General features: G+C 39.8%; 1 protein-coding gene across 4 annotated transcripts; it reads right to left on the reverse strand.

Annotated features, from left to right (window-relative positions):
• Window positions 1-1,291: 1,291 nt before the first annotated feature.
• On the reverse strand, window positions 1,292-25,270 carry ZFP30 (ZFP30 zinc finger protein). 4 transcript variants are annotated; one of them, XM_015440963.3, is made up of 6 exons: window positions 25,224-25,270; window positions 24,522-24,684; window positions 17,578-17,664; window positions 14,059-14,185; window positions 12,719-12,814; window positions 1,292-5,107 (listed from the first exon to the last, which is right to left on the reverse strand). In XM_015440963.3, the coding sequence occupies exons 3-6, from the start codon at window positions 17,584-17,586 to the stop codon at window positions 3,783-3,785; spliced, it is 1,557 nt and encodes a 518-aa protein (XP_015296449.3). In that variant the 5' UTR covers window positions 17,587-17,664; window positions 24,522-24,684; window positions 25,224-25,270; the 3' UTR covers window positions 1,292-3,782. The 4 variants fall into 4 exon arrangements, with proteins under 4 accessions (XP_015296449.3, XP_065391549.1, XP_073879499.1 ...); XM_065535477.1 differs by having other exon boundaries at window positions 12,719-12,817; XM_074023398.1 differs by having other exon boundaries at window positions 24,524-25,270.
• Between the last annotated feature and the right edge of the window lie 575 nt (window positions 25,271-25,845).

A 25,845-nucleotide genomic window follows, 5' to 3' on the forward strand; every position in this document is an offset into this window, starting at 1 on the left:
CGTATCCCAAACATACTCACAGGCATTGAGAGTGAAAGTTACACGGTAAAAGGTGCTTCAGATATATTAAGTTAAAGAAAATCAATTAAACTCTCATTACTTCATTTGGAGAAGCTTATAGTTTTATTTTCTAAAACAATTATTAATTTTAATATGCAATACTTTAATATGCTCATTTAACCACAGAAAGATTTTTTTTTTTAAATGCCATCAAGCACTAGCGTTTCCTGGGAAATGGTTTCAAATGCTATCAAGTTTCATATTCCATTTCAGAAATGGAATATAATGATGTAATACACTGAACATCATAGCTTCCCAATTATAGCAGCAAATACAGTTCACAATGGATGACCGCAGTGAAATCACTGAAGTCCAACTGATGTAATCATTTATAAGAACTCTGTCTTTATTAATTTTGAGAAGGTAATTTTAAGGTGTTGGGTTATACTTTTACATCCACAAAATTTATTCCATTCTTAATACATAGAAAGCTAAAGAAGAAAAGACAATCAGCATCAATTGGGATGATACTGGGCCAGAATCATACCTCTTTCACTATCATTACGATGTTCTGAAGGTAGAATGCCTAGAATCTAAATATATAATTACAGCCAGAGGGATCTGGTCCAAGATATTCCACATAAATGATTTTCTATTCTATATTTAAACCATTGGATATAATTTGCCATAGAAATTAGAATTACTAGATTTCTCTTTATACGGGAAATGTCTAGATTTTGGTTTCCCCAGCCCTCCTCATCTAGTTCATATAATCAGTTTTAGGTTAGTCTTGTAGAATAGTATGTTGGAAAAATTTAGCAATTACCAATTCTTCAAATATTTTACTTCTAAAAAATTAGGTTCTCGGAGTCTCTCTGAGACTACTCTGGCTCGGGAGAGTAGGATTTAAAAAAAAAAAGTCAGATTCTAAATGTATTCTTTTAGAAAGCATTATCTTCTAACTGTCTTAATTTTTCCTTTGTTTGTTGGTCTACTCAGGCTTTCTTCAGCATGTGAAGTAAATTTTAGTATATTTTTTCCATAAAATAATTCTGGATTTTCAATATTTTAAAATACATGTATAGTGTGTGTATAAATATATATACCTACACACTATACACATACACATTACATATCTATAGTATAGCAACTTATAACTTTAAAAATCCATAGCTGCCGCTTTTATGATTCATATAGCTGTAGCTGTGTAATCTTTCATATTTCTATTCTGTGATCAAGACTGCCAAGGTCTTGATTATATTGGTATCCTTTAAAGAAACACACAAAAACAACCAAGTCTACTTTTTATTATTTATACCAGTGCTGACAACAGAAATATGTGAGCTACAGATATAAAATTTTCCTGTAACACATTTTTTAAAAACAAAAAATATTCATTTTAATGTATTTTATTTGAACCAATATATCTAAAATATTATTTCAATATGTACTCAATATGAAAAACTGAGATACTTAACTTTTTAAAAACAACTAAGTCTTTAGAATCTTGTGTTTCACATTTACCACCATTTGAATTTGGACTAGCCACATTTCAGTGCTCAATAACTCAATTTCAAGTGCTCAACAGGTTGCTAGTGACTACCATATATTAGACAGTACAGGTCTAGTCCATTATTTCCCACATTTAGCAGTAGTAATTGCTTTCTTTTACTCATTCTTTAAACATATGAAGTACTGGCCGGGCGCGTGGCTCACGCCTGTAATCACAGCACTTTGGGAGGCTGAGGCAGGTGGATCACCTGAGATCACGAGTTGAGACCAGCCTGGCCAACATGGTGAAACCCCATGTTTACTAAAAATACAAAAATCAGCCTGGCATGGTGGCAGGCGCCTGTAATCCCAGCTACTCGGAAGGCTGGGGGAGGAGATGGCTTGAACCCGGAAGACAGAGCTTGCAGTGAGCCGAGATTGTGATTGTAGCACTGCACGCCAGTCTGGGCGATAGAGAGAGACTCCGTCTCAAAAAAAAAAAAAAAAAAAAAAAAAAAGGTGCATACCATGGGTACTATAATACAGAGATAGAGAGGTGAACTAAATAAAATGTGGACCCACATTTTAACTTCCTGAATACATTTATCGTTATTATAGTGTAATTAATATTCCAATCCCAATGTGTACAGCTTTGGCAACATCCACAAGTTTTAATATGTACAAATTTTTTTTTTTTTTGAGATGGAGTTTTGCTCTTGTTGCCCAGGCTGGCGTGCGATGGCATGATCTCGGCTCACTGCAACCTCTGCCTCCTGGGTTCAAGTGATTCTCCCGTCTCAGTCTCACGAGTAGCTGGTATTACAGGTGCATGCCACCATGCTCGGCTAATTTTTGTATTTTTAGTGGAGATGAGGTTTTGCCAGGATGGTCAGGCTGGTCTCAAACTCCTGACCTCATGATCTGCCCACCTTGGCCTCCCAAAGTGCTGGGATTACAGGCATGAGCCACCACGTCTAGCCAGAAATTTTTTTTAATAATTCATTTTAAACTGGTTATAATTTCATGGATAATTTGATCTTTAAAAGAACATCATGGAAAATTTTAAAAACCCAGAAGTAGAGAGAATAGCAAAAACAAATAAAAACCATGTATCCAAGACTTAGGTTACCATCATTTTGCCAAACTTGTTATTCATCCTCATTTTTCTTTTGCATGAACAAAATGACATTCCAGAATATCATCTCCTGTGTATAAACTTCAGAAATTATCTCTAATACTTTTACATAACCACAATGCTATTATCACACATAACAAAAAGTTTAATATTATCTAATATTGTCAATATTCCCATTCTCCCAATTATTATAAGTATGTCTTCTTTTACGTTTGTTCAACTCATGATCTAAGTAAAAACCACTCTTTCATTGCATGTGACTGATGTTGTCTCAAGTCTGTCAATACCTAAGGGTTCCACCTTATTTCTTAAAATGCCATTTTATTGGTTGGGAAACCAGGTGATTCCTCTTGTAGAATTACCCTTATTTTATATTTAATTGCTCCTTTTCATGTCATGTAATTTACTTTTCCATTCCTTGAATTTTCTATAAACTGGGAGTTAGTTCTTGAGGCTTAAATTCAGGTTCAGTATTTTTGGCAAGATGTGTTTATCTTACTGTATCACATTAGGAGGCACATAATTTTTACTGTCTTGCTTTTTGTGAAGTTAAGATGATCAGTGGGTTCAGATGTTGTCAGTCTCATCTATTCATTGTAAAGTTCACAACCTTTCACTGAAGTCTCAACCTCTACAGAGAATCATGCCTAAATCCATTATTTCATTATGTGTTACACAATAGTTTTTCTAATACAATTTTCTATTATTCTTTCTGCATTCATTAGCCTGGAATTTTCTAATAAAGAAGAACTTTACCTCATTAACTTCTGGTTGCCTTGAAATACAGTTTACACAGGAAATGCAGACTAAATGACTTTCCTTTCATTTGCACATTTTCAGAATGAGGTGGTTCCCTGGCAACCTCCTTGTGTATACTACACAGATGGAAGAATATGGAGATAATAATAGGTAAGATCAAAAGCTTTTCCACATTCAGTACTTTAATAAAGTTCCTTTCTAGGATGAATTTCCTATAACATGGTTTCAAAGGTGATGAAAGGCTTCCATATGTTCACTAACGTATTCTTTCCTTTAAATAAAACTTCCTTAGTTGTGAGCATGAAGCAAAAGGGATTCCCACGTTCAAAAACCTTTCTTCTAGAATGTACTTCCTATGCGCAACATAAAATTCACAACGGAAGAGTTCTAATAACTATTAAGTTACATTATGAATTCGCTGATGGTAAGTAAGATGTGAATGTTGTCTAAATGCCTTTTTACATTCCTTACATTTGTAAGGTTTCTCACCAGAATGAATTCTCTGATGTTGAATTAGTGATGAATGAAGTCTAAAGGCCTTTCCACATTCCTTACAGTCATAGGGCTTTTCACCAGTATGAATACTTTGATGTTGAGTAAGTTGTGAAAGCAGTCTAAAAGTCTTCTCACATTCCTTACACTTATAGGGTTTCTCACCAAAATGAATACTCTGATGTTGAGTAAGCTGTGAGAACAGTCTAAATGCCTTCCCACATTCCTTACATTCATAAGGTTTCTCTCCAATGTGAATACCTTGATGTGAAATAAGTTCTGAGTAACGACGAAAGAACTTCTGACATTCCTTACATTCATAGGGCTTCTCACCAGTATGTATTCTCTGATGGAGAGTTAGATGATAGCCACGACTAAAAGTCTTCCCACATTCCTTACAATCGTAAGGCTTCTCACCAGTGTGAATTCTCTGATGGAGAGTAAGTTGTTGCCGCACTCTAAAGGCCTTTCCACACTCCTTACATTCATAGGGTTTTTCTCCAGTATGAAGTTTGTGATGTATTCGGAGGCCTGTACTACACAGAAAGGCCTGACCACATTCCTTACACTCATAGCACTTCTCAGCAATGTTAAGTCTCTGATGTCGAGTAAGGTGTGCATACTGCCTAAAGGCCTTCCCACATTCCTTACATTCATAGGGCTTCTCACCCGTGTGAATCCTTTGATGGAGATTAAGTTGTCCTCTAACTCTAAAGCCTTTCCCACATTCTTTACATTCATACGGTTTCTCACCAATATGAATTCTCTGATGTACTCGAAGGTCTGAGCCACATGTGAAGATCTTTCCACATTTTTTACATTCATATAGTTTGTCAGAAGTATGAATTCTCTGATGTCGACTGAGGTGGGCACACTGTCTAAAGGCTTTTCCACATTCTTTACATTCATAGGGTTTCTCACCAGTATGAATTCTTTGATGGAAAGTAAGTTGTTGTCGTACTCTAAAAGCCTTCCCACATTCCCCACATTCGTAGGGTTTCTCTCTGTTATGACTCTTCTGATACAGAGGAAGAGATGTGAGTTTTCTGTAGGTAGGCGTTTTTCCAGAAGTGGTTTTTGTCACTTGCCTGAAACACACTTCATGAGGACTTTCTTGTCCTTCAAGTCCACAGCTTTTAATTCTTTCCATTACCTTCCACTGAGATAAGTTCATTTCATAAATATCCTTTTCTTGAAATAACTTTTTAGTGTCATATCTGGATTCCAAATCTGAAAGAAAACAAGACCAAAACATATTTTCCTGTTCTACACAAAATAAACAAAAAACTTTATGATAGAAATCAATGACACCCACAAAAAAGAAAAGAAAGCCCAATTGAAGTAAATGGGCTCAAAATCTCTAAAACAGGTAACTTTAAAAAAGCTAAAAGCAAATATGAAAATGATGAGTTAAGACCAGATTATTTGGGTGCAGATCAAAGTTTGAGACTCTGCAATTAAATTTTTTAAATTTCTCTTTTCAATTAGAATAAAGAGCAAATACTTTATCAGGAGTAACATGGACTCTGTTAACCACAAGGTATCAACTCAAGCCACTGATCCCTTTGTTGTCCATGTCCCTATCACACTTGCCTCCTTTCTGCTCCTAGAATGTGTCGCAATCTTTCTTTTTTATTTTTGAGACAGAGTCTCTGTTGCTCCGGTTGGAGTGCAGCAGCATGATGTCGGCTCATTGTAACCTCTGACTCCCGGGTTCAAGCAGTTCTCCTGCCTTAGCCTCCCTAATAGCCGGAATTACAGGAGTGCGCCACCACGCTTGGCTAACTTTTGTATTTTCAGTAGAGACGGGGTTTCACCATGCTGGCCAGGCTGGTCTCGAACTCCTGACCTCAAGTGACCCGCCTGCCTCGGTCTCCCAAAGTGTTGGGATAACAGGCATGAGCCACCGCATCCGGCCCAATCTTTCCACTTCTTGGAGCTTTTCACTGGCTATTAAATCTCCCAGGAATCCTGACTTGGGTTTGCATGGCTGGGTTTCTTTCATACATCAGATTTCATTTTAAAAATCAGAAAAACGATCCCTGCTAACTTCATGTAATATATATCCTTTGTTTTCTATACCAGTCACTTCTTCTTTTCTTCTTTCTTTTTTTTTTGAGACGGAGTCTCGCTCTGTCGCCCAGGCTGGAGTGCAGTGGTGCGATCTCAGCTCACTGCAATCTCCGCCTCCCGGGTTCACGCCATTCTCCTGCCTCAGTCTCCCGAGTAGCTGGGACTACAGGTGCCTGCCACCATGCCCGGCTAATTTTTTGTATTTTAGTATAGACGGGGTTTCACTGTGTTAGCCAGGATGGTCTCGATCTCCTGACCTCGTGATCCACTCGCCTCGGCCTCCCAAAGTGCTGGGATTACAGGCACGAGCCACCGTGCCCGGCCTCTTTTTTCTTTTTCTTTTTCTTTTTTTTTTAAAGACAGAGTTTCGCTGTTGTTTCCCAGGCTGGAGTGCAATGGCGCAATCTCGGCTCACTGCAACCTCCGCCTCCCAGGTTCAAGTGATTCTCCTGCCTCAGCCTCCCAAGTAGGTAGGATTACAGGCGCCTGCCACCACTGTATTTTAGTAGAGATGGGGTTTCACCATCTTGGCCAGGCTGGTCTTGAACTCCTGACATCGTGATCCGCCTGCCTCAGCCTCCCAAAGTGCCGGGATTATAAGCGTCAGCCACCGCGCCCAGCTTACTTCTTTCCTTTTTTTTTTTTTTTGAGAGAGTCTCACTGTGTCGCCCAAGCTGAAGTGCAGTGGGGCATGATCTCGGTTCAGTGCAATCTCTGCCCCAGGGTTCAAGCAATTCTTGTGTCTCAGCCTCCCAAGTAACTGGGATTACGAGCACCCGCCACCACGCCTGGCTAATTTTTGTATTTTTAGTGGAGACTGAGTTTCACAATTTGGCCAGGCTGATCTCAAACTCCTGTCCTCAAGTGATCTGCCAGCCTCAGCTTCCCAAAAGTGCTGGGATTACAGGTGTGAACCACCATGCCTGGCTACTTATTTCTTAACACTTTTCTCAATTGTGTTGTTATTCATTAATTTCCCCACTTATTATTATCTTTATTTTCTTACCTTAACTTCCCCAAGGGCAGAAACAATTTTTCACTCACCAGTGAATAACAAATCCACAGTACATGTTAACTATGAATTAAATTCTCATAATTAGTCAGCAATTATGGCATATGATATCCTGCCTCCAATCTTAAACCTTACTACACTGATTAAACATTCTTTTTATCGCTTCCTACAGAGATGGGAAACAAGCACATCTAAGCTATCTCAGTAAGTATATAAATGGAAAATAGTGATTTCTTTACACTTGATCATCTTCTAATTTGCCTCTTCATGTACACTTGCAGGTATCTCCACTGCAGTTCAACTCCTACTTTGCATAGTCATAGGTGAGCTTTGCCCCCATTCACGACCAAGGTAATGAGAGGCTCTAAATATTTATCTTCACTTGAGTTTACATAATGTGCACATCTATGTTACAGGTTCCCCATATCTTACCAGAAGTCCCCATAATGCCACCTGGGTACTTCCTAGAGAATATTTCAGTGATTTTCCAGGTGTAACAACAGGTTTATGCTATGGTAAAAGGCTAGTAAAATTCTGAGCAAAGAGATGTTTTTTGCAAATGTGCACGTTCTCAAAATCTTTGCAACAGGAATTCAATACTCTTTAAAAAGGAAAAGGTATTTTAAATATTGTTGCTTTAGGGTTAGGATTAGAGTTAGGGTTAAAGCAACATTATTTGCAATCTACCCAAAGTGGAAAGAATCCAAGTATTCATCAATGGAAGAACAGCTAATAAATGATGGCATATTAATACATCACAATACCATACAGCAACGAGAATTAACAATCTACAACTACATGCAAGATTAGCAAGGGCTAATCTCACGAACATAATGGTGAGTAAACAAAACTAGACATAGAACAATATATACTGTACAATTCCATTTTTATAAAGTTTAAAAATGATAATTAATAATCTATAGTGGTGTCAGGACAGTGGTTAGCCTTGGTGGGGAGGAATGACTGAAAGAAGTCAGGAAGGGCTTCTGGCATCCCAGTAAAGTTCTGTTTCTGAATCTGTGTACTGATTAGATGGGTGTGGTCACTGTGCCAATTCACTAATTATCTGTATATTTTTGTGTGTATTTATATTTCAATAAGTTTACTTTAAAAAAGTATATACTAGGGCCGGGCACGGTGGGTCAGGCCTGTAATCCCAGCACTTTGGGAGGCCAAGACGGGCGGATCACGAGGTCAGGAGATCGAGACCATCCTGGCTAACACGGTGAAACACTGTCTCTACTAAAAATACAAAAAACTAGCCGGGCGAGGTGGTGGGCGCCTCAGAGGCTGAGGCAGGAGAATGGCATAAACCCAGGAGGCGGAGCTTGCAGTGAGCTGAGATCCGGCCACTGCACTCCAGCCCGGGCTACAGAGCAAGACTCCATCTCAAAAAAAAAAAAAAAAAAAGTATACACTAAAAAGATACTAAAGGGCAACAATAATTTAAATACTGTGGGTAAAATGTGACCAGGGACAGGTAAATGAATGGAACAGAAAATACTGTTATATAATCTGTGTTTCTCTCACTCTGTCTCTCTCTTTCTCTGTCTCCCCACCCAAAAAAAGCAATACAAAACTACGGCAATTGTCTAGAATTTTGGGGATAAAGTCCATTTATGGCCTCAATAAGACAAATAAGATACAAGTGATATTAATAAAAGCATCATAATTAAATAATGGTAGTAAATAAGTAGTTATGAAGGTAATACAAAGGTTAAAGAAATAAGATGCTCATTTCAAAGGATTTACCTGCAAATTAAAAATAAAACCAGTAATCTATAAAAGGAAAGCCAGTCAAAAATCAAATTAAAGGCTAAAACATTCATAAGAAAGTGAGAAAGTGTTACTGTTCACAGCATTAAAGTACACACAAACTGGGCACCATGGCTCGTGCCTGTAATCCCCAACTACTTGGGGAGGCTGCAGTTGGGGGATCACTTGAGGTGGAAGGATTATTTGAGGCCAGGAGGTCAAGACCAGCCTGGCCAATGTAATGAGACCCCAATCTCGAAAAATTTAAAACAAGAAATTTAAGCCCATACAAATTGGCATAAGAAACAATAAACAATGGAAACAGTAATGGAATACAGGAAGCGAGGAGACAATGCACAAAGTAAATATAAGCATAAACAAATTAGGACAAAATGTCTGTATTCACTAATAACTAAATTAGAACAGGTTGTAAAATTTGTTCTGTAAAATTTGAAGGTTTTCATTAAAAAAAAAAAAATTGCCAATGTTGATAAAGTGAACTTGAAATTGTCATATATGGCTCCCTACTTAAGTGACAAGCCAGATCAATATCTTGGCTACTTAAGTGACAAGCCAGATCAAGATCTTGGCATTTTGAACATTCTCAATTAGGAGGGTATTCTATAATATACACAGCTGAGCTGTATGTCACCAAAGAGTCAGCCATGTTCGTTCCCAAATGTGCCTATTCCAGTTCTTACTGCTGCAAGCAACTAAAATTGTTAATGTTTAAAGACAATTATTTCTATGAAAACTAAGTTGGATGTTTTGGAAGTATTGGCTATACATGCACATTGCATTTTTGTCAACGTAGGCATGGGTGAGAAACATAATAAAAGACAGAAAACATAAAAATTCAAGGATTCTGCTCTCAGATTGCTTCACAAGTATCTTTACATTCCTGCTCTACTTCAAAGAAGTTGAAACTGGAAAGAATAGCCTATGTTTCATATATACTTTGATCAAGACAGAATGGGCTAGACCTACACTGAAACAAAATGCTGGGCCAAACATCAAAATATTGGACTATGAGAGACAATTTTAATGTTCTACCTCCTAAAACATGTATGTAAAATATTTTAATGCTAATATTAATTATTATTTATTAATATAATATATAATTTATATCAATTAATATATTAATTAATGTTAAAATTAATAAGCCAAATACTAGTTTGGATTCCACTGAATCAAAGAGTTTATTCTAGTAAACACTGCTAATGTGAAAAAATATTAGTCCATCTTAGATCAAAATGAAAGAAGTATTTCTATTTGCGGGGCATCAGCTTTAAATAAAAAGAAAAGAGGGGCAGGGCATGGTGGCTCACTGTAATACCAGCACTTTGGCAGGCCAAAGCAAAAAGACTGCATGAACCCAGGAGTTTGAGACTAGTCTGGGCAACATGGTTTTCCATCTCAAAAAAAATTAAATAAAGTAAAATAAAATAATAAAATAAAATAGGGAGCAAATTATCTTGTCATATAATTATCCCCGGAAGTATGCTGTTTCCTGAGGTACAATGTCTCCCCCATCCCTTTTTTTCTGGCTGATACAAGATTATACAGGACACAGAATATTTATGACAAAGACAGTTCTAATTATATTAACATCAGAGATCTGAAAATGTTAAAACCCTATCACCATGAAATTGTACTTCTGAAAATTAACACTGATCTAATACTGCATAATCCTGATCTAATACTGCATAATCCATACTGAATTCCAATGAAATACTGAATAAGCCTCAGGTTCAGATGATAATCTTACTGCCATTTCACCAAGGAACCAGAAACAACTGAAAAATATGTATTCTCCTCTTCACCACATTCTCCAATCAATCTATGTCTGAAATCTTACCATATATGTGGTTTTCCTTCATCAATCGGTTCCACTCCTTCCCATCTACTGAAGGTCACTGCCTACAAAACTACCCTCTCTCTCTACTTCATCAATATTCCTCTCTTCGAAATCATTCTCATAGCCTATAAACATGTTAAATATTTTACATAATTTCACATCATAAAATATATTCCCTGTACTCTGTGTGTCTGCTTCTCTTTATGACAAAATTCATCCAAAGAATAGTTTAACCTTATTTTCACCATTGCCTCACCACCATTTTCTTTTTGTCTCTCAATAAATAACTCTAAAGCAAACAAACAAACGAAAAACCTTTATAAGAGAGCATTTCTAACATATCAAAAAGTAGACAGAACAGCATAATAATCTCCATGTATCCAGCACCAACCATTAACCCCATGCCCAATCTTGGCCTATGAACCCCCCAATCTACTTCCTTCCTATTATTTGAAGCAAATCTTGGATATTACATTGTTTCATGTGTACAAAATATGCATCTCAAAAAGCACTTTTATACAAAACCACAATACCATTATCCAAACCTTAAAAACGAGTTATTAAATATCATCAAACATCAGTGCCCACACTTCCATTGGCTGATAAATTTTTTTTTTTTTTTTTTTTGATACGGAGTCTCGCTCTGTTGCCCAGGCTGGAGTGCAGTGGCATGATCTCGGCTCACTGCACGCTCTGCCTCCCAGGTTTACGCCATTCTCCTGCCTCAGCCTCCCAAGCAGCTGGGACTACAGGTGCCCGCCACCTCGCCCGGCTAGTTTTTCGTATTTTTTTAGTAGAGACGGGGTTTCACCATGTTAGCCAGTATAGTCTCGATCTCCTGACCTCGTGATCCACCCGTCTCGGCCTCCCAAAGTGCTGGGATTACAGGCTTGAGCCACCACGCCCAGCCCTGGCTGATAAAATTTTAAACAACCTAAAAAGAATAACTCATCCAAAGTTCACAGAACACAATTGTTACATGTCTTTTACATCTCTTTTAATGTATAGATTTTCCTATCATTTTTTGATTTCCCTTGTAATTTATTTGTTGAAGAACCTGTTTTTGGTCCTGTAGTTTCCCATATTCTGAATTTTGCTCACTACATTCCCAAGGTGTAGAACATAGTCCTCTATCTTCTTCCCATAAGTTGGGAATTGGCTTTAGATGCTTGACAAGACTTAGGACCTTTGTTGGCAAAGTTACCTCATAGGTGATATTGTGCTCTTTCATCAGGAGAAACAACGTCTGATTGTCTCTATTTCTTTGATGCTATCAGCACTGATGTTCAACCTCTAAATCCGGTAGTTCTTATGGGCTCCAAAATGGTAATATTCTAATTCTATCATTTCCTCTTCATTTATTCACTGAATACTTTCATTAAGAGAAACATACCTCCACCTACTACCTATTCGTACAATTGTTATAAGAAAGGCAGGATAAATACTTCTTTTCCTTTAAATTTATGCTTTTTAAATGTTAGTTGCCTAGTAACTTCCAATGATGAATAATTTGCTGTTAGCATCATTAAGAATTTATAAAATTAAGTGTATTTTATGCATTGCAATACATTGTAGTCATTATAGTAATGACATTCAAATAGTCCCATCTTTGGACAACTGAAGCCTCTTCAAATTGGCTCTTCTTCCCTGACCACCCCATCTAAAATTACTCCATTCACTCATTATGATTCTCCATATCCTTACCTTACTCACTTTTCTTCATAATACCTAATTACTTCAGGATATTTTAGTAATCCATTTACTGATTTACTTGTTTACTGCCTGACTCCCCACTACAATTTAAACTCCATGAACAGAGGGCAATGAAAAAATGTATACATAAAAGTCAAAACACAAAAGATGAGCTAGAAAGGGATTAGATCCAAAATACAGGTAAAATGGAATCACGAGGGAAGAAAGCTTTCCCCTATAAGAAAAGGGAGGGAAACAAGACAGAAAAGAAACAAGTGATAAGTGGAAGTATGGATGAAATTTCTTTGGTGGCTCATGCTGAGAATATCTAAATATTCTTCCCAAGATTCAGGTCTCTTCTTCACAATTGACATCTAAGGGGTATGTCTCCTCCTCAACCAGCAGGTCTGGCCATGCCATAATGGCTGACCTCTGCCTGATCAGCACTTACCTAGAGTCCATCTTCTTTTCTCATCCCTCATAACCATCCAGGGCTCTTTCCCTTGTTCCAATAGGGTGATCACATCTGGCTTAGAAATGGAACATCCTGCTTAAAAATAAATAATAGAATATAATAAAGAATTTATTTAAGACTTCAAAACAAAGATGACTATCAAGATTGAAAAACATTCATAGCACAGTTACTTTAGGATCACAAGGAAAAACAAGAACAGAGAAGTAGGGACCTGGTCTTATACTTAATTTAAACTTACACAGGCTCTGTCTCGAGAGAAAAGAATAGTTGAAATCAATGGTTTCAAATCCTGCCTCTCTTTCCCATGTCAGTAGAGCAACTAATTCAATCTCTCTGCACCTCAGTTTTCTCAGATGTGAAAAGCAGATAACAGTAATGTGTATACATAGCATTGCTGTGAGATTTGATTTAATGGAAGTGTTTAGATGAGTACCTGGTACATGTTAACCATTATATATGTTCATGAGGTACTACATTTGCTATTTTTTGATATTAATTTGTTAATAGAAAAATAAGTTTCTTGCCAGGATATGCATACAATATTAAATTCAAATTCATGTATTTTAAACTTAATCAGAAAGTAGTTAAAGTATGTCTGTTGTAGGAAACTGAATACTGTCCACTTGAGTTTTAACAAACTCTCAATTCAACCCAGCATCACATACACTATAAAAGCTGTTTTAATAGCTATGTAGAGCCAGACACCTCTGTCTTCCTATTTTCACTGTAAATGAGTTACAAATAACATGGACTATCCATAGCAGTATAAAAACCAATTTCTTTAACAATGGTTTTGCCATGAGTGTCTAAGAATTTATATCCAGCTGTCATTAAAGACCAGTAATAACAGAAAAGTCAAAGAAAAATGTAAAGGTCAATGAATAGGAAAAGATGAAGGTGCTTAATAGTGGTAGCTATTGTCAAACCACAAAGCAGACAGCTAGTTTTTAGAAAGACAGTCCAGACGCGGCGGCTCACGCCTGTAATCCCAGCACTTTGGGAGGCCCAGGCGGGCAGATCACGAGGTCAAGAGATCAAGACCATCTTAGCCAACATGGTGAAACCCTGTCTCTACTTAAAATACAAAAATTAGCTTGGCGTGGTGGCACACGCCTGTAGTCCCAGCTACTTGGGAGGCTGAGGCAGGAGAATTGCTGGAACCCAGGAGATAGAGGTTGCAGTGAGCCAAGATTGCGCCACTGCACTCCAGCCTGGTAACCAAGCGAGACTCTGTCTTAGAAAAAAAAAAAAAAGACAGCTTAGAAATTCAGTCCTGTGAATTTCTAAATTATTTGACACAGATATGCTATGCTTACCCAGTGACACCAAGTTGCTATAGTTCTCTAATATCACATCTCTGTACAAATTCCTCTGATATGAGTTCAGGCATTCCCACTCTTCCTGAGAAAAGTCTATAGCCACATCTCTGAACATCACCAAATCCTGAAATGATAAACGCACGTATTATTTGTAAGATAAATGAAAACATTTTGAAGATGGAAGAAGGTATCTGGATGTAGTGGCTCAACGCCTGTAATTCCAGCTTTGGGAGCCTGAAGCAGGAGGATTGCTTGAGGCCAGGAGTTCAAGACCAGCCTAGACAACATACCAAGACTTTGTCTCTTAAAAAAAAGGCTGGGCGCGGTGGCTCACACCTGTAATCCCAGCACTCTGGGAGGCCGAAGCGGGCGGATCATGAAGTCAGTAGATCGAGACCACCCTGGCTAACACAGTGAAACCCCGTCTCTACTAAAAATACAAAAAATTAGCCAGGCATGGTGGTGGGCACCTGTAGTCCCAGCTACTCGGGAGGCTGAGGCAGGAGAATGGAGTGAACCTGGGAGATGGAGCTTGCAGTGAGCCGAGATCATGCCACTGTACTTCAGCCTGGGTGACAGAGCAACAGAGCAAGACTCCGTCTCCATAAAAAAAAAAAAAAAAAAGTGGAAGAAAGGTTTGATGGGTTTTGATGATATATGTTCACTTCATACATCAAATGAATAGACTGGTGCTGGAAGCCTGTGATGTGGGAAGGTGGCAATAAAGATGTGAGTGTGACTGAAGCAGAATATATGTTCTTGAAGATTTCTTTTTTTTTTTTTTTTGAGACGGAGTCTCGCTCTGTCGCCCAGGCTGGAGTGCAGTGGCCGGATCTCAGCTCACTGCAAGCTCCGCCTCCCGGGTTCACGCCATTCTCCTGCCTCAGCCTCCCGAGTAGCTGGGACTACAGGCGCCCACCACCTCGCCCGGCTAGTGTTTTGTATTTTTTTAGTAGAGACGGGGTTTCACCGTGTTAGCCAGGATGGTCTCGATCTCCCGACCTCGTGATCCGCCCGTCTCGGCCTCCCAAAGTGCTGGGATTACAGGCTTGAGCCACCGCGCCCGGCGAAGATTTCTATAAACAAAAGACCAGGGTTTGGCAACATTTTCTGTAAAGGGCCAATATTTTAGGCTCTGTATACCACATATGGTCTCTGTTCCACATTCTTCTTTTTTTTTTTTTGTAACAATTATTTCAGAATTTAATTAGCTTGCAGGCTGTTCCGAAACAAGCTGCAGCTTGTGGGCCAAATCTGCAGTGTATCTAGTTTGCCCACCACTGCTATGGCCAAAACTTCCTATGTACTATGGAATAGAAGATAATTTTATTTATTTCCAGACATATTCAGGTAATTATCAGAATTTCTCAATTAACTGAAATAGGTTCATAGGAACAGTACTTGCAAAGGACCTAAAACATTCTCAATAAGTGGGATTTACTCTATCTTCTTTTCCTTTAAAGATTAAAACAATAATAATTATTGATGGGATTCTCCCCAAAAAATGAACTGTAAAATCTCTATTTTTAAAAAGTATATTTTGCATAAAACTTAAAAATTTCTTCCAGATATAACTTTATTATAATGTATCATTAGCATTTCTATCATAACAGATGCTTTATTTAATATTTATAGTTTACTACATGATACAGTAGTTCCCCCTTACTCGTGGTTTTGCCTTCCTCAATTTCAGTTACCCACAGTCAACCACGGTCCAAAAATATTAGATGGAAAAATTCCAGAAATAAACAATTTTTAAGTTTTCAACTCCATGCCATTCTCAGTAACATGATGAAATCTCACACTAACCACTCTGCCCACCTCGGATGTGATATGCTTTGTCCAGCATATCAACATTGTATATACTACCTGATTATCAGATCAAAACAATATCATATATATAGGGTTCCATACTATCTGAGGTTTTCGGCATCCACTGGGGGTCTTGGAATATATCCTCCTTGGGTAAGGATGGACTGCTGTATGCCATCTGATGGATATGTTACACTTAATAGAGATTATATTTATATATAGCTATACTTTTAAATATATTAAATTATATTTAGAATTTACATTACAAAAAAATCTCTAAAGTTACTGCAATGTCCAACACTCTAGTTTAGCAATATGTGGATATTGAGCACTTGAATGGGACTAGTCCAAATCCACATGTGCTGTAAATGTCAAATATATACCAGATACCAGATAGTGAAGACTTTAGAAGGAAAATAAAAAGGTAAAATATATTGATGATTTGTATGTATTTTTTATTTTATCTTGGTTTTGAGGCAGGGTCTCACTCTGTCACCTAGGTTGGAATGGCGTGGCACAATCACAGCCCATTTATTGATTACAGCTCACTGCAGCCTCGAACTCCTGGGTTCGAGCAATTCTCCTACCTCAGCTTCCCAAATTGCTAAGACCATAGGCATATGCTACCACGTCTGGCTAATTTTTTTTTGGTGGTGGTGGTTGTTTTTTAGAGATAGGATCTCATTAAGTTGCTCAGGCTTATCTCAAACTCCTGGGCTCAAGCAGTCCTCCTGCCTCAGCCTTCCAATTCCAAAGTGCTGAGATTACAGACATGAACCACCACTGTCAGGGCCTGACCATGACTTTTATATTGAATACACTTTGAAATAATATTTTGGCCATATTGGGTTAAATAAAAGACATTAAAATCAATTGCATGTGTTTCTTTTTCCTTTTTTTTAATGTGACTACTAAAGTATTTAAAATGTTTACTAAAATACGTGGCCTTGCATACCATTCTATACTTTCAAAATTTGACTACTAATTTTAAATTCCATATGTAGCTTGAATTACAATTATTTTAGACAGTGCTATTTTAATCCTGAGAATTTCAGATACAATGCCCATTTCTAGGAACTTCATTTCTGCCCCATCTCTGCTCTAGACAGATAAGGAGCACACAGGAGATGCTGAATGATTTGGTCAATGCACACATGGATACTGATACAATTTGGCTGTGTCCCCACCCAAATCTCATCTTGAATTGTAGCTCCCATAATTCCCATGTGTTGTGGGAGAGACCCAGTGTGAGATAATTGAATCACGGAGGCCACTGCCCCTATACTGTTTTCGTGGCAGTAAGTCTCACAGGATCTAATGATTTTATAAGGGGTTTCCCTTTTCTCTTGGCATTCATTCACTCTTTGCCTGTCACCATGTAAGACACGCCTTTCGCCTTCCGCCATGACTGTGAGGCCTCCCCAGCTATGTGGAACTGAGTCCATTAAACCTCTTTTTCTTTATAAATTACCCAGTCTCCGGAATGTCTTTATCAGCAGTGTGAAAACGGACTACTAAAGATATGCATGGAGAAGATGGGGGCACTTAGGAATCTGGCTGGCTCCACCCCTTGCTGGAATGGGGAAGACTGGGGAGCAGCTGTTGAATGGGGCTCTGTTAGAAAGTTGCCGAGTAACAAATGAGAATGTTCACATAACCTGAAAAAAATGACAGAATTCCAAGTAGAGAGAAATTCCAACTTACACGAGCCATGATTTTAGAATTGAAAGAACCGGGTCAATGTTCCTCAAGGTTCATTTACTTCAGAAGCAGGGTCCACAGATGCCAGAGCTGGAGAAAGAACGCATAAAATCATGCGAACAGAATTGCCTCAGAGTTTCCAAATTTAAAAAACCGATACTATTACTCCATTCCTATATGCAACTCCCACCCCCAACATACAGACAAGTTTTGATAAGTAAGAGGTAGTTCAGACAAAGATGTCCTCCCCAAAACCACAGCGAAATCAGCTCAGCTGCACAAGGAATTGCAGAGCAGAGACTCTGCAGCATCAAAGCGTATGTCTAGACACTTCAGCAGGAGGGCTGCCAGTTGGTCCTCAGCTCCGACCCCAGGGCAGGCTGGTTTGGACCACAGAATGGGTTGCGCAGACCTGTCCTGAACAGATCCTCCTCCCTCCATCCCCACCTTCCCAGATGAAAAGGGGTTACACCATCTAAACCAAAACTCTCCTTCTTGGCCTTAGGAATCTGGCTGGCCTCCCCAAACACGAAGACAGAACATAGCATAGACAAGAACTGCCCAAACTTTGCTCAAATTGGAATCACCTGGATACCTTTAAACTATACTGTTGCCTGGCTCCCACCTTTAAACACACTGATTTAATTAGTGTGACGTGGGATTTAGGATTTTTTTTAATTACCTCTTCCTCCCATGGGTGTTTCTAACGGGCAGCAAAGTTTGGTAGTCAAACTTGAGTATGCATCAGAATCACCCAGAGGGCTTGTTAAAACACAACTTGCTAGGTCTCACTGCTAGAGTTTGGCATTCAGTAGGTTTGGGATTGGACTTGAGAATTTGCATTTCTAAAAAGTTTCCAGGTGATGCTGCTGCTGCGGGTCCAGATGCCACACTTTGAGAACCACAGGTATAAAACACCTGTAGAAAGGCTATATAGCAGCCTTGATTATGGCAAAACCACAGGTGCACATTGGGATCCCTTCCCCAAGGCTTAACTCAGAGCTCTCTGCTCCTTATTTTCCTATTCAGGATCAATATTGCCTGCATGATCTCAATTACCAAGCAATCTTTCTTGGTACTCAGACTTAAAGAAGTAAATTTATGAAACCTGAGCATGGATAATGTTCTAGAAGGTAGAAACAGGCTGGGTGCAGTGGCTCATGCATGTAGTCCCAGCACTTTGGGAGGCCCAGATGGGAGGATTGTTTGATGCCAGGAATTGAAAACCAGCCTGGACAACATAGTAAGAGTCTGTCTCTGACCAAAAAAAATTTTTTTTAATTAGCTGGGTGTGTTGGCAGCTGCCTGTATCCCTAGCTACTTGGGAGGCTGAGGCAAGAGAACTGCTTGAGCCCAGGAGTTCAGGGCTGCAGTGAGCTATGATCTTTCCACCGCACTCCAGTCTGGGTGACAGAGTAAGACCTTAAACAAAATAGGAAAAGGAAAAAGAAAGAACCTATCAGCTTATCAGTTAAAATATACTAGTAACTAGAGAGCATATTGAAGGAACTGTATTGGCAGATTTGAAAAAGTTATGACACCTCATAATTACTAAGCTGTTGGGGAAATGGATACTCAATGATATGATGTAGAAAGAATGAAATAATTTGTGGATAGAAAGTGTTTAAAATGGGACCAAAAAAGCTGGAAAGAACCTAAATATCCTTCAGCAATGTTAAATAAATTACCACGCATTCACACAATGGAAAATTAAACAGCCGAGTGCAGTGGCTCATGCCTGTAATCCCAGCACTCTGGGAGGTCAAGGCAGGTAACCGCTTAGTAAGTCCAGGAGTTCAAGACCAGCCTGGCCAACATGGCAAAACTCCATCTCTACAAAAAATTAGCCAGGCATGGTGGTACAAACCTGTGGTCCCAGCTCCCTGGGAGGCTAAGGTGAGAGGATTGCCTGAGCCCAGGAGGTTGAGGCGGCAATGAACCCTGTTCATGCCACTGAACTCCAGCCTGGGCAGCAGAGCGATACCCTGTTTTGTTTTGTTTTGTTTTTTAAAAAAAAAAGAAAGAAAAGAAAAATAAACACCCATTAAAAATGAAGATAAAATTCATATTTGATGTCATGGGAAGACAGCCACTACATATTGTTGGGGGAAGAAGACAGGTTAGAAAATATGATTGTAATGTAACTGTCTTTTGGCAGGTAAACTACGTATACATGCATATATGCATATATGTATATGCATGTGTATATATGCATATGTGTATATATGTATATGCATGTGTATAAAAAGATCTGTGAATTATAATAAAATTTTATTGTTACCTCTACTTGAGTCCTAGGTGATAATTATTTATTCTTCCCTGGAGTCTTTACAATTTTTTTAAGGCAGGATTTTGCTCTGTCACCCAGGCTAAAGTGCAATCTCGGATCTCAGCTCACTGCAGCCTCCACTTCCAGGGCTCAAGCGATCCTCCTACCTCAGCCTCTGGAGTAGCTGGGACTAAAGGCACATGCCACCACCCTGGCTAATTTTTGTATTTTTTGCCAGTCTATGTTGCCTAGCCTGTTCTCAAACTCCTGGACTCAAGTGATCCACCTGCCTCCACCTCTCAAAGTGCTAGGATTACAGGCTTGAGCCACTGCACCTGGCCTGAATTTTTTAATTAAAAATTTGTATTGCTTATACCTGAACAATAATTCAAAACAGCTATGCAAGGAATATCACAAAAAGCTCCAACAGTTCCATCCCTGCTACTATGCCCCTATCTTCCAAATCTAGAGGCAACAATTTTTACATCTATTAACTGTTCCTTTTGGTATTTAAACTCCATACATTTAAAAACCATGCTAATATTTTTACTTCTGAATTTTTAGTTGTAATCATTATATATTCCCTTACTACTATGGCAGGCACAGTTTTAGCTATCTTTTACCTACTCATCTCCCACCCACATATGCACAGTTACAGTCCCTTTGTCCTTTCAATATGATTTTTTTTTTTTTTTTTTGAGACAGAGTTTCACTCTGTCACCCAGGCTGTAGAATCTCAGCTCACTGCAACCTCTGCCTCCTGGATTCAAGTGATTCTCCGCCTGTCCCACCCTCCCAAGTAGCTGGGATTACAGGTGCACACCACCACGCTCAGCTAATTTTTGTGTTTTTTGTAGAGATGGGGTTTCACCATGTTGGCCAGGCTGGTGTCGAACTCCTGGGCTCAGGTGATCCACCAGCCTCGGCCTCCCAAAGTGTTGGGATTATAGGTGTGAGCCACTGCACCCAGCCTCAATATGATTTTATTCTATTTCAGAGTAAATCCGTTTTTAAATTCAGTTTATATTATTGCGACTAAACATTGTTACCAACTGAACTATGTAGTATACTCAGGTTATTCTGCCTTCTTTGCATAAGACTTTTTTTTCTGAGATTAAAATGATCTTGTTTTTTGTAAGTTTAGTTTTCAAAGAAATTGTCATTAATTCATTTCCCCGAATCATGTAATTGAGGGATGAAGCTCCTGGTATAAAATAGCACAGCTGGCCGGGCACGGTGGCTCGTGCCTGTAATCCCAGCACTTTGGGAGGCCAAGGCGGGTGGATCATGAGGTCAGGAGATCAAGATCATCCTGGCTAAAATAGTGAAACCCCGTCTCCACTAAAAATACAAAAAATTATCCGAGCATGGTAGCACATGCCTGTAGTCCCAGCTACTGGGGAGGCTGAGGCAGGAGAATCGCTTGAACCCAGAAGGGGGAGGTTGCAGTGAGCCAAGATCGCACCACTGCACTCCATCCAGCCTGGGTGACAGAGCAAGACTCCATCTCAACATAAAAAATAAAAAATAAAATAGCACAGTTGTCTATTTTATATTCTGAGAATGAAAATCAATCCTTCAGAAATATAGTCAAATACTTCAAATACCTGTATCCCACCTGGCAAAAGTCAATTCCTAAATGTGCCTATCGCTGAAATTCGCATGACTCTGAGGTGAAAAGTTGATCAAGGTTATAGGAGCCAGAAACCCTCCTGAAGGAATTGCTTGGGCAGTTTTGAATAGTCCTGCCCAATAAGTGATTTCTTAAATAATTTACAAAACATCCATAAAATGGAATACTAAGGTAATCACTAAATGCCAAATTTTAGAAAACAGTTAAGGAAAGGAAAATATTCAAGATACACTGAAAGAAAAAAAAACAGATTACAACACGATATATGATTAGATTTTTTAGACCATTAAAGGGAAACAGACTTGAACAGATGAAAAAAACTCCTAAAATTTCAATTCTGAGACTTTAAAATTAATTTTAAAATCAGATTTAAATCTCAACTTAACTGAAATTTCCATAATCTAAAGAACTAAATATTTGGAAGGTTTGTCAAACCAGAAGTGGATCATTGGGATGTCACTTTTCTCCATACATCCATGGAGTTATAATCCACAACAGCAGTGAATTCCTCTTTTAAACTTAGTTTAAACTTAGTTTAAAAGAGGTCTTAGTTTCTTTCAAATTTTCTATGAGTCTTAGCCTATTCTTCAGAGATAAAACCACCAGCTGGGTATGGTGGCTCACATCTGTAATCCAGCACTTTGTGAAGCTGAGGCGGGTGAATTGTCTGAGGTCAGGAGTTTGAGACCAGCTTGGTCAACATAGTGAAACCCTGTCTCTACTAAAAATACAAAAATTAGCCGGACGTGGTGGTAGGTGTCCGTAATCCCAGCTATTTGGAAGGCTGAGGCAGGAGAATAGCTTGAACCCGGGAGGCGGAGGTTGCAGTGGGCCAAGATCGCGCCATTGCACTCCAGCCTGGGCAATAAAAGCGAAACTCCACCTCAAAAAAAAAAAAAAAAAAAAAAAAAGAAATAAAGAAATAAAACCACACACAAAACCACACAGGCTTGTAGAAATATTTTGGGAAAATATGCTCTAAAACATTAATAATGATTATTTCTGGACATTGGGACCATTGATCATTTTAATTTTCTTTATAGGTTCCATAGTTACTAATACTTCACAAGCTTGTATTAATTCTATCATCAGAAATATTTTAAAAAGCTATTCCAAAAAATTTTAAATGACTGGGAAGATAGGCTACCTTAAAGTCATTAAGAAAATTGGGAGCCAGGTGCAGTGGCTCATGCCTGCAATCCCAGCACTTTGGGAAGCTGAGGTGGGTGGATCACTTGAGGTCAGGAGTTCAAGACCAGCCTGACCAACATGGTGAAACCTCGTCTCTACTAAATACAAAAAATTAGCCGGTCATAGTGGTGGGCACCTGTAATCCCAGCTACTTGGGAGTCTGAGGCAGGAGAATCGCTTGAACCCCAGCGAGGTCGCAGTGAACTGAGATTTCAGCATTGCACTCCAACCTGGGCAACAAAAGCGAAAACTCTGTCTCAGAAGAAAAGAAAAGAAAAGAAAAGAAAAGAAAATTGTGATTAAACAGGCCCTGCACAAATGGTGACAAGGAAATCAGTGTGACTGAAAAAATAATTTCTACCAGTTCCTGAGTATTGTATCTCATCAAGACCCTGAAATAGTTCTGTGAAGGATTACAATCCTGGTTCATGTCATTTCCAAAGTGATTAAGAGCCAGTAAGAATGGCAGACAAGAACAAATGCTCATTTCACAGCAGCTACTTAATAACTTGCATTTACCCCTCCTCAGCTCCAATAAATAACTATCATTAAATACCTAGCGATTTAATATTTAAATATTACATTGTTGCAAATTAACTTAAAAATCTTTATAGTTGTGTTCAACATTCATATGTAACAACAATTTCTTGGCGATTCTTATTTACATCAATACTTCTCAATATTACATTATACTTTTCTCTTATGACTAAATATAAACACAATTCTTATTATTGCATAACATTCCATCACATGGAGTGTGATTTAACTATTTCCATATTGCTAGATATTAATTTTATAAAAGAATATCCCAAAAGTCACTCCCAGTTATGTCATTTCTAGACAGCGATTATCAATGTCGTTGAAGCTTATATAACTCCGATAATACCATGCAATGACAGGCTTCCTCGCTCCCCTGCAAAAATTAACCATTTACCAATACATACAACAATTCTGGATATAGTCTTAAAATATCTTTGTTGCCCTGAAAGCTCATAAACAGAGTCCAAAGACTTATGTTACCAATCCCTGTTCTGGTCCACTGGAGGGTCTGGCTCATTTTCCTGCTTGCAAGCATCCATCATAATTACCTTCACATTTGCATTGCTCTTGGGAATAAACAAAGCTGACAGGGAATGACTGAGCATCATCATTTTAATACCAGTGGCTACGATGAATTAAGGACTCACTAAGTGCCAGGCACTCTCCTAAGAGCTTCACAAATATTAATTCATGTCATCTTCAAAACAACACCGTGAGTATACACTATTACAATTATGAGGAAACTGAAGCACAGATTGCTTAAACTCGTTTAGCTTTAAGTGGCAGTCAGGATTCAAATCCACTTAATCTAGGCTCGAAATACTTAATCACTACACTACACTACACCTCTGTCAGTCGATCCAAAGATATACCCAAAATAAACTCATGCTGCCAAACCTCAAATCACATCTGGCTGGTACCAAAAACTTCTACTCATGAATTTCCTGGAAAAAAAGACATCATCTTTCTACCCCGGAATCATTAAAACATATCTAAACCCTAGAAAACTCCTTAACAAAAACAAAGTATGAACATTAATCTCAAGCAAGGGTATTTCCATATCATCAAAATCCTTAGAAAAACAGCGCTCACAGAGTAACTGAACATACAGTTAACTAACCACGTAACTAACTATAGAACAGCATGAAGTAGGCACTAAAAAAGGGAAATCTATTAATTAGGTCCCCTGTCGTTAACGAGGTAGGGAAATCCTAAGGCCCAAATCAATGAATAAATAGATCATTATCAAGCAGGATTTTAAACGGAAGGAAGTCGAATGCATTTCACAGAAACAAAGCAGCAGCACGAACTCACACGGAACCGGCTTTTAGAAGAGCAGCAGCGATTCGTTTCTCCTTCTCAGGCGCCTCCTCTGGAAACCGGCAGGGCTGGAGAAGCAGGCACGGTACAGGACACCCCAGCCTTTTCTTGATTGGAACCCCCCCTCCACGCTTCCCTGGCCCCAGCGAACCGCCACCTGCATGCACAAATGGAAACGACAGGGCAGAGGATCCGCAATCACCCGCGTCTGGGTTCGAAGTTCCGGGTACGCTGTAGTTCCATACCCAGTTGCCCACGCCCCGGCACCACCCACTGTGTCTTTTCGGAACTGCCCAGGTGTCCTCCCAGACCCCAGACACCCGCCCCAAATCTAAGTCCCAGCGTTTTGCAGGGGACCTTCATCTTGGGGCGTTCACCTGTGACTTCCCTCTCGGACCTTTTCGCTACGGCCGAGCCTAAGCGACTGAAGAGCGGAAGGAGATGCGCGGAGCCTGGGTCTCCAATTGCACCATAGGCCGCACCCACGAACCGGGCCCGGCACAATTACTGCCGTCCGGGCCTCCAGGCCTCAGGGCTGCAGAAGCTCAGCCCCGGGAAAAAACGCACAGCGGCCTGAGGCTTCATAGGAACCTTTTCTCCACCTCCGGTCCTGCCTGCAAAATAACCCACCCCGCGCTCTTTTCCCTCAGAAAAGTAGCGGCCACAGCGGCGCCCGGCTCCCAGCTCCGGCCTCACCGGACTCCGAGGATCGTCCAGCCGTGGAGTCAGCGGCGCCAGAATACGGGAGAGCGCCAGTCTCGGTCGCGAATGCGCAAGCGCGCGGGGGGCGGAGGCAAGTCCCGCGGCTGCTCCGGAGTGGGAGGGGCGCGTGGGGCAGGGTCTCGGCAGGGATAGTGCGGCGGGGGAGGTGCACCCAGAGGGACGGTAGTGTCCCTTGCCTCAGGCCTCTACCTCTAATGGGGGCCCCGTGACTGACCAGTGCCATTAAAGATAATCCGGGCCTGCTCCCCTGTGGACACTGCGGTCCAAAACTTAAAAAACCAATATTTCGGCTTTTTATTTTTCATTTGGTTCTCAGCTCGGCGCCAGGCGGAAGCTGCGAGCCCCGCCCCGCCCCCAGCGACGCCTCACTGGATCCTTTGGAAATCGGCTTCTGCCCGGAGTGCGCAAGCGCGCGGGGCGAACCTGGGGGCTCTTCAGGGAGCAAGGGAGACGCGTGGGTCCGCACGTGCAGAGGGGTCGGGAGATTTGGAGGTGGGTGGAGGTTGGCTACAGGATCCCGATGGGGATGGAGTGTCCAAACCTAGGCCTGTAGCCGTGACCTTGGCGGTGAGCTGGATGGAGGAAACCCCAGTGT

This window comes from Macaca fascicularis, chromosome 19 (genome assembly GCF_037993035.2).
Source record: "Macaca fascicularis isolate 582-1 chromosome 19, T2T-MFA8v1.1".
NCBI classification, from domain to species: domain Eukaryota; kingdom Metazoa; phylum Chordata; class Mammalia; order Primates; family Cercopithecidae; genus Macaca; species Macaca fascicularis.